The following is a 10063-nucleotide window of genomic DNA, read 5'->3' as shown; positions in this document are numbered from 1 at the left end:
TGGGTGCAGTCGCCATCGCCGTCACCTGGAGTTCTATCTCAGCCAGCAGGCCGACCCTACTAACACAATCAGGTTGCAGCAATGTTGCAGAAACGTGCAATTTAGACTTTTGTATGGTCCACTCAACGTCAAGTTAAACGTGCATGCAACGCAAACGCGGTATCTGCACACAAGTTGCTGCAACGTGCAGGTCCAACGTGCCCACAACGTGCCTGCAATGTGCACAAAACGTTGTGATTTCCGTGATGATTTCGATGTATATGGCTGCAACGTTGTATACACGTTTATATATTTTATACTTTGTTACGTTGCTGCAACGTGGTCTACACTTCCGTTGGCTACATTTATAATTTGCATTACAAAACAAATCAGCTCCTTGCACAAGCTCCACTACTTCCTGAAACTCTACAGGCATATTTCTTTACCCTCCTATACTATTGGATAGCAATAGCGATGAATCCGGTGTGCAGCACACCTGATCAATCACTTCCATCCACTAGTATAGGACAGGAAAGAAATATGCCTGTAGTGTCAGGAAGTAGTGGAGCTTGTGCAAAGAGCCTATTAATGTCATAGTCAATGCAGCAAGCAAAATTATGGTACAAAAGTTATGACACAACACCATTAACAGTTAAGAACAATTTATTTTATTAAAAAAGTACACACAATGTCTGGCCTGCAACATGATAAACAAGTTTTAAAAACAAAAAGGATTTAAAAAACAAAACAAAAAACAAAACAGTTATTTACAAAAAAAATGACAGGCTGTGCTCAGATAGGCTGGGGGGGGGGGCTGTGCTCAGATGGGCTGCGGATGGGCGTCAGATGGGCTGGGGGGCAGCTAGGAAGGGAAGTCTTCCTCATCAGAATGCTGGGGAGTGCTCAGATGGACTGGCTCAGATACACTGGCTCCCTGTAGCGGCTCGCATCCAGTTTAAAACTCTGGCGCTAACCTACAGGGCAATGAAAGGAACAGCCCCCTCCTACCTCCAGGCCATGGTCAAACCCTACATCCCCTCCCGACCACTACGCTCTGCTACCTCAGGGCGACTGGTTGCCCCGTCACTCTGAGGCTCCTGCGGTCGATCGACACGGTCACGGCTCTTCTCTGTCCTGGCCCCGCAGTGGTGGAACGAGCTGCCCACTGATGTCAGGACAGCAGAGTCGCTGCCCATCTTTCGTCGCAGGCTCAAAACTCATCTCTTCAAGAAGTACTACAACAATCCTCCCACCTAAGCACTTATTATATTATATTGCACTGTACTTTAGATTGTGATTCTTGCACTTTGCCTTCAGCACTAGATTATGCTCTTAGTCACTTGTTTGTTTTAGAAAGAAGATGCACTTGTGAGTTCTGGCAAGTAGTAGTACATTGGCTCTTCCTACGTTAAATGCAATTATTGTTAGTCGCTTTGGATAAAAGCGTCTGCTAAATGACTGTAATGTAATGTAATGTAATGGACTGTTCTTGGATGGGCTGTGCTCAGGCGGACTTCTGCAGATACCTAAAGACATAATGAAATGGCCGTAAATACACAACGGACATACATGCACAAAAAAGTGGTACACAATCTTTGGAACCATGCAGTGTCACTGGGTAGGAGAAACCAAAAAAAAAAGACATCACTTACCCTTCTGCATTTAGCAGGGGCATGTTTTAATGTCTCCTGCAGCTGGGCGGCCACCTCCGCCATCGTAGCCTTCGGCATGGAGAACATAACTGCACCTTTAAGTTATCAAGAAAGGTAATGGTTTCAATTCACATCGGTCATGGAACAAAGACGATGTATTAAAAAATATTAAAAATATGAACCATTTCTTACGTGTTAGAACATTGAAGAGTGTCATACTCTCAGTGGCTTCTTCCCCTTCTTCCCGTGCACACTGTAGGCGCTCCACACCGCATGTGTGGCAACAGCTGACAGCACCCGCCGGACTGTGTCAGCCAAGTCTCTGCCACCAATGGCACCTAGGTATTGTGTGTGCAAAACAAAGACAGTCATTTACTGTACCCTTCCCTGCAAAAATAAGACAGTTCTGCCCTGCAGACACTCACCATCTTCCTCTGATGTTCCCGGTCCTTCAACCTGGCCTCAAAGACCTGCAGCTCCTCCTCCGTTTGGGCAGGGTCCAGTGCATCCAGAACTTCTCCCTGGGCACCTCCGGACTCCCCAGGCCGCATGCTCTGGGCCAGTTCCCTCACACTCTGCGCAAGCTCACGGAGTTGCTCCCGCAAGTCCGAAAACTGCTGATGCACAGGCCTCTGGAAATCTAGATAAACACAGATGTTGGCTATAAGTACATTGACATAAAACTAAATGAAACTCAAAATATATCCCTGCATGCAACATGAAGTAGTCCCATACCCGCATCGGCAGAGCAGCATCGATTGGGTAGAGGGGTACATGGAGTCAATGCTGCTGGAGCCGTTTTCTTGGGCAACGGCATCACAGACCTAACTGAAAACCAAAAGGGATAAAGGAAAGGGATTAGCAGGAAACTTTATGGTGTTGGCATGCTTGGGCTTCTGGCATTTGAAGGAAAATAAATTAAGACATTAACAGGTAGACATCACAACACCACAGCAGTACATGCCACTCTTACCTGGTCTGGCTGGGGTGCTATACATGAGGCCTGGGCTCATATGTGACCGCCGCTGGTAATTTGGTCCTCAACTAGGCAAAGGTCATTTTTCAGTTTTTAACAGATTATAAAAGTGCAGATTGTAAGCTTTCAAATGAGGTCTCATACATCATACATTGAAATCTGAACATAGTTGAAGAAGATATGCTTATTTGAATGCTAGTACTGCCAAATGAACTTAGCTGAGAATTCCTCCTCCAAAGTTCTCCAACATTTTCACACCTCTGACTGCCAGGTAATGGGCGTGAACAATAGCCTGGTAACCGCACCCCCAGCCACTCCCCCACTGGACGATCTGTCATTATCTGTCAGAGTGGCTGTCAACTTGGGGTATTACCTAAGAGTGGCTGCCAAGTGAGGTGCTCTCTCACTGATGACCCCACACTCTTTGAGTCAGTATTAATCTTGTTCTTAACTGCATTCACAACACAATATAAGATGAAGTTCAAATTTAACGTTCTTTATTGTCACATACATGATATAAAGTACAAGCATAAGTAGTAAAGTGTACAAAAAAAGGCAACAGTCTAAGTGTTAAAGTGTACAGTCAGTTGTCTGTTTTATAGACAAGGTGCATAGTGTTCATTGTGATCAAGTGTACAACAAAGTAATAACAGTCCCCAGCTCAATACTCAAGGTAATAACAACAGTACTCAGCTCAGTATTCAATATTCTAACAATGCAGTCTGTGCAAGTGTGGGCAAGTCTGTGCAAGAGAACAAGCAACGCTACAGTATACAAACAGGAAAGGCTGTGGCCTTTCTCCTGCAGTGCTGTCCGTCCTGATGATCTGCAGTGAATCTACAAGCGGACAGTCTTGTTCTGAGCTGCTGTGGAGTTTGGCGGGGGACATGTGACGTCTCGTCCCCCATCAGAACAGAACTCTCTGATCTTGTCAAAGAGATACGTCTGTCTGGCCATGTCCAGTCCGGGTGGGGCTTGCACAAGAAGACCTTCTCTGGGGGGCAGGACATCAGGCTTGCGCAGCAGCTGAAACTCGACTGCCGGTGCATCACGGTGTTCTCTGGCCACAACCATGCCAGGTCTCTCTGCATCAAAACTGCAATAGAATAGAAGGAAGAAAGTACATTCAACTATTGCCCACAGTACTGGCACTCCATATAGATAAAATAGTACCAGAATGTGTTGATTAAATAGACTAGCTGGCTAGTTTAGGAACAAAGGGCTAGCTCAGCTAACTAGCATGTTAGCTAACGTTAGCTAGCTAGCCTTTGTTAGTTAGTGCTAGTGCCTTTGTTATGCTAGCTAGACTTAGTCACTTGTTTAGAAAGGAGCTTCTGCTAAACGACTAACGTTAATGTTATGTAAACAGCACAGATAGTATAAAGATCAGCTTACCCCAAAGCAAAGCAGAATGCTTGGCGGTGGTGTGAATCTGGTACCTCGTTCGACGCAACTCTGCGCTTGGTAGCAACTTGCTTTGCTGATACAGTCATCTCTGTATCACAGGTCATCAAGAATAAAACTCCGTGTACGAACGAGTCCTGCTCTGCTGGAGTTTTAGCTGCTCTTAAAACTCTTTCCATGCCCTGGATGCCATCCCCGTCTTCTCTTTAGCAAAAGCTGTAGCATCCATGGTTGAACTTGGGACTGAATGTAAACAAAGCCGGCGTGTTGGGGAAGGGTGGGGGGCGGAGAACCCGGAAGCAATAGCCAATGAAAACAAATCATGCTAATCGATCTGCCCGCCCCCAAACCCGACTCGAAATCAGCTAAAAACGAGCTTAGTTTGCGGACTAATTATAGGTATTTCGTGAACCTAAAACTGTTGTCTGTTATAGTAAGTGGGTTCTTCACAACTTCAACTTTGGTAATAAAAAAAAACAAAAAAAAACAAACACGTTTTTTGATTTATTTTGCCCTCTAGCGCATTTCGGGATTTGCCGAGTTGCGGACCAAATCACCAGCCGCTGTCACATATGGTTTTCGCTCACAGGGGATGAGCTCGGAAAATCTGCAAGATGAGTAAAATGGTATTCAATCTAAAAAAGCCAATCACAGAGCTAACTGAAAACCTAAAGGGATTAGCAGGCATTTGGAAGGAAACTAAATTAAGACATGAAACAGGTAGACACCACAACATCACATGCCACTCTTACCTGGTCTGGCTGGAGTGCTATACCTGGGGTCTGGGCCCCGCTCACTCACATGGGACGAGCTTAGAAAATCTGCAAGATGAGTAAAATGGTATTCAAAATAAATTAAAAAGTCCAACTATCAGTGTGCAGCAGGCATAGACATTTCATTTCAACACAAACATGCATACCTGGATTGTACAGCACACGTGGATTGTTCTGGACAGCCGGCAGAGGCCTTTCAACTCCGGCACCTGGCATACTGTCTTTGGCCTGCATTGTGGGGACCAATGGCTGCCCGGGGCTTGGAATATCTAGTGGAATATCAGTAAATTAGCTCAGATTACTCGATTTCAAAAGTACTACTCGTTTGGGACTGTTGAATGCACTTTAGTATATTACCTTCGTCACTTTGGGAAAACCCAGACTCTGTGGAGCGCCCAGCCAGGGTTAGGTTCCACACAGCTCTTTATCCGTTGGCTGAATTTGTTCATTGGCCAGGAACACATCTGCAACTGTGAGTGAAACCATGTTAGTACCCGCTTCCCTGTACAATTGAAAAGTAGCACACCAATCAGAAACATTGTTCACACAAACATGTTCTTTCTTACCCCATCCTTTTTGGAGAGCCAGGATACTGGGACAACCGACAGTGTCCTCCCCCAGAAACTCCACGCTGCAATACAGTCTGCCCAATAAACAAAAAATATTAAGGTTATAAACACATAAGGACCCTATGGGAAAGTAGGCAGAGGGGAAGAAGCAACTAAAACTGTACAATTCAACAAGTCATTACAGCCGATTAGTAATTAGTGACACCCCACTATTCTATACTATTCTTTTTTTTTTTAATTCTCTGCCGGCATCTGCCCAGGACAGATGCGGTCAATGGCGGTCAATCATCAGTGTGGGAAACATGAGCTAGTTTAGGCATTAGCCACTGCAGTGCACAGATTAAATGTATAAGGCCCGTGAATCACGCGTTACTACTCGCAGTTTTAACAGGAACGCCTGTTTTTGACTCGTGAACTCCAACAATACACACCAATACTACTAATGTGGCAAACAAAGCTGCCTCCATCTTTGTTTCGAGCAAACGTTATTGTCCATGGTACCCCGCTTACCTCGTGGGTGGCATCGTTCTCAGTCTCCCACTTTCCAGACAAATGGAAAATATATAAAGCATTATCTTGGCTTCGCCTTTACTGTTGCCCATGTAAAATTAGCCTAAGATTCGTGATGTCCTTAGAAAGCCTGACACGAGCGAGCTCCCAATGTGAGTCTCAAATTCAGCAGAGTCAAACAAACAATTCACATTTCCCTCAGTCCAGCGGCCATTTTAGAGTAACGTTAACTAACACAAACTACCAGCTCAGACCGTTCGCTTATGTTTCTGCAAATGTTCGCGGCGAACACAAAGCCAGCAGTAACAGAAAAAAGGTTTGCAATAGTTTGTCGGAGTATTTGCAATATTGTCTAAACGTTAGCCAAGTTCGGGCCTTGACTTAGCTAGCTAACACTAGTAGCGTGCTAGCTAGCATTAGCTAACGTTAGCTAGCTATCATTAGGCTTCCAATTCCTTAACTTAGTTTAGCGTGCAGGTTATGAGTTACTTCTGTTTACTTAAATCTTATATTACCGGTAAGTAAACAAATAAATAGCTAAACCAACAGTCAAATGAATGTAATTTGATGAGAAAAAAACCCCCAGAGGTGACGTTAGCTAGATAACTTACCAGAGATGAAGTGCGCACCACACAAAAAAGTGTTTGTTGGTCCCCAATCTGTTCTCTTTATGGCTTTAAACCACAGCTTTCGGCGGTTCCTCTGAAAAGGGTGACATCTCAAGGGGATGCTGAAGAATCTGAGGCCATCATCTTGTCCTTTTCTGTTTGTACAGTTCACAGCACAGCAGCTTTGAGGCATAATTAGCTACATGAAACGGAGCTCCTGGCTACTGTGGCGAGTTCGTTTGCCTTTTTACCTGGAGGCTGCGTGCTCGCTCTGCTGTGACGTAGGCGGCGAACCCATCTATAGGGAGGGAAAGTAATCTCATCGCCCCCTAGTGGTAGCGTTCCATAATGCAGAGAGAATGGGATTTCTCATAGACACGTCTTTTGAAAAATTATCTTGGTCTTGATCAAATCTTGGTCGACACCGAAAAGTTAGTAGATTTTTTTTTAATTAATGGAAAAGCATTCAATTTATAACAAACAAGGAAATATACTATCAATAACATTTCTAAGATGAGTTATTAACCTCAACATACAGTACAATATGAAGGATATAAGCTATAATTATTTTAAAAAAAGAAAAAAGAGCAGTTTGGCAAAGAATCCTGCCTACTTTAACTGTGAACCAGCAAGCAGTGACGTCACGGGATAGCCCGATTGCTAGCCTAATAGGACTGTAATACAACGTTGCAGGGACCCATGTTGCCAATGTTTCTGCAACGTTGCAGTAAAGTCTAATTAGACTTAGGAGGGTAAAGTTATTTTCGACCATAGATGGACGTTGTCACAACATCGCCTGATGGTAACGTTGCAACTTACCTAAGTACAACTTATGTGCAACGTTGCTGCAACCCACTGTGTTAGTAGGGCGAGTAGCGCCGGATTCATTTTGCCTCGATTACACACAGGAGGACTGTCTTTTATATGCTTAACAAACAGCAAACAGGTCCACATGATCACATATTAATGACAATCTAATTGGTCAATTATTGCCGTTTGATGGAGTGCCTGCATTAGGACATATGTGAGGACATATTGCGCTGAAAGGTTTGGGACAGCGCATAGGTTAAGTTTGGGGAACAAATCCATATCGGACCATTAATGAGCCAGTTAGAGAACACGATCTTGCATTGAGATACAGTATATGTTTGTGCTGAATTGGGCTATTAGCCTACATGATTGTGTGTTTATAAACTCTCGCTCTTCCTCTCTCCATCAAACATTGTAATTCACCGACGCACCACCTGCGTCGCCAGTTCCCCCTGTGTTCAAAATGGGTGTAAAAACCTGTCTAAATCGGTATGCCATATCGGTATTGTGTCGTAGAAAAGCGTGTAAAAAGGCAACTAAATATCCGCCCTTTTTGCTTGATAGATTGCGCTGCGGGGGGGGGGGGGCGTACGCCTGAAATCGCAGAAAAAGAGGTGTAAAAAAAGGCGTATCTCAATGATAAACGAGGCCCCTGGCCGGTTACGCTACAGTGTACAGTAGACCAAAACCATATTTGTGTGAAATCAGTTTCATCAGCACAGGCAGCAGAATTAATAGCAATAACTAGAGCATGTATATATGCTGCACACAAATCAGTTACTATGTATGTTACGGTCAATGTGAGAAAACGGGGAATGTGAGCTTTTCCCGGTTATTGCGCACATTCCCCGACCTCGCGGGGAATGTAGGAGAAACGTGCGTTTCTCACATCTCCCGGGTAATGTGCACATTCCCCGACCTTGCGGGAGATGTGAGAAATTGGTTAGTATTTCTCACATCTCCCGTACGGTCGGAGATTGTGCACATTAACCGGGAAATGCTTACAATTCCCGACCTTGCGGTAAATCTAGGGAAGCTCAACCGTATGCAAAACTTCTGCGCAGCCGGGTGGTGGGAGAGGGCTTATGTGACGCCTCAGAGGGCGTGCACCATAAGAGGCACCCACGGTAGTTGGGCTAACGTTACTGGCGCACACCTGGGAGAGATTTTTCGTCTGTCTTTCGGCTAGCTAACGTGTAGGGTTCCTTTGGAGGTTCCCACCTTCCTGTTGTTTCAATGTTCCTTTTGCGTTTGTTAACTTGATCACCAGTATCCTCCTAATACTACTTACACTGTGTGCAGCATAGGCTATATTACTGTTCAAAGTAGACCACAGACTGTTATTATTAACTGTAGGGGAGGACCGGGACGAATGAAACACTTTTTGGTTTGATCAGATTTACACAGAAATTAATAAAGATGGAGATTACATTTTTTGATGACAAACAACTTGTACATGTCCTTTACTAACCTATTAGTTGTAAATTTCGTTCTGTGGTGTAACAGTTCAATTCAAGACGGCCGAGAACAGAAGATGTGCATTGTTTCTCTTGTCCCTGCCGTGCGGGGCGAGTGAAACAGGAGTGGGACGAGTGAAAAAGTGAGATTGTTTTGCTTATTGTGTTGCGTAGCCTCGCGGCTTGTAGGCTAATTATCTTAACTTTCAACACATGTATAATTAGACCCAATTTAATGGTTCCATTAATGCAATTGATGATATGTATTCGAAAACCATGGGCAAAATGTCAAGCGCCTCTCGTTCTAAGCGCACAAGCCCTCTCCCACCACCCGGCTGCGCAGAGGTTTTGCATACGGTTGGACTTTGCTAGATTTACCGCAAGGTCGGGAATTGTAAGCATTTCCCGGTTAATGTGCACAATCCCCGACCTTGCGGGAGATGTGAGAAATACTAACCAATTTCTCACATCTCCCGCAAGGTCGGGGAATGTGCACATTACCCGGGAGATGTGAGAAACGCACGTTTCTCCTACATTCCCCGCGAGGTCGGGGAATGTGTGCAATAACCGGGAAAAGCTCACATTCCCCGTTTTCTCACATTGACCGTAACATGTATACTGATTCAAAATATACTTTTTCAGTAGCACATGACTAGTAAAATATGTGAGGATCTGGGTTTTATAACGTCAGCTGGAAAACCAATTCAACACGCAGGATCTGTCAAATCTTTATCAGAAGCTCTGATGTTACCTACAGAAGTGAGCTCAAGTTAAATTTAATGGACATTCCAAGCTGGATTCGGCCGTAGCAGAAGGGTAGAGTTTGGCAGATCGGTATGCAAAAGATGTTGCTTTAAATGCTGACTTTCCACCCTGGATGAATGAGGTGTTTGTAGAATTACAAGTTGTAAGTCCCCTGTTCACGATAGATGACTTATTGATGCTTCAGAAGAGGGCAGGAGAAGAAGAGGTAAAATTATGGGAGAAGACAGGATGCCCGAAAGATGACAACGGTTAATGGAAATGTAAAGATGACCGTATAGCCTTACCCAAATTAGCATATGTTCATGAGGCAACACACAGGCTGCAAAGGGGTGACAGATTATATATCCAAGTTCTGCTTTACAACAGGACTAAAGCAGGCACACGAGGCACACGTGAGGTGATTTATTCAACCATGTTTACTCTTCAGGTTGCAGGACTGTCACGTTCCGTGATTTGGCGTGAACAAGGAAGTGGAAGGCTCCTGGATGGAAGGATGGATGCTCGGGTTTGCGTTTGGATTTGGGCTCCTGCCTCTTGGTCCTGGAACTCTGAGAGAAAAA

At 44.5% G+C, this 10063-nt stretch overlaps 1 protein-coding gene across 1 annotated transcript; it reads right to left on the bottom strand.

Annotated features, from left to right (window-relative positions):
- Positions 1-664: 664 nt before the first annotated feature.
- Positions 665-9106, bottom strand: LOC311308229 (uncharacterized protein). The gene is made up of 11 exons (XM_084437168.1): positions 5351-9106; positions 5142-5254; positions 4931-5053; positions 4764-4832; positions 4003-4618; positions 2605-3703; positions 2367-2459; positions 2057-2271; positions 1824-1969; positions 1632-1726; positions 665-1505 (listed from the first exon to the last, which is right to left on the bottom strand). Exons 6-9 carry the CDS (start codon positions 2642-2644, stop codon positions 1853-1855), a joined length of 465 nt encoding a protein of 154 aa, XP_084293294.1. The 5' UTR covers positions 2645-3703; positions 4003-4618; positions 4764-4832; positions 4931-5053; positions 5142-5254; positions 5351-9106; the 3' UTR covers positions 665-1505; positions 1632-1726; positions 1824-1852.
- Between the last annotated feature and the right edge of the window lie 957 nt (positions 9107-10063).

Source organism: Borostomias antarcticus, assembly GCF_949987555.1.
Source record: "Borostomias antarcticus genome assembly, chromosome: 4".
NCBI lineage: Eukaryota > Metazoa > Chordata > Actinopteri > Stomiiformes > Stomiidae > Borostomias > Borostomias antarcticus.
Note: the sequence above shows the minus strand (reverse complement) of the source record. Positions and strands in the feature narration are given on the sequence as shown.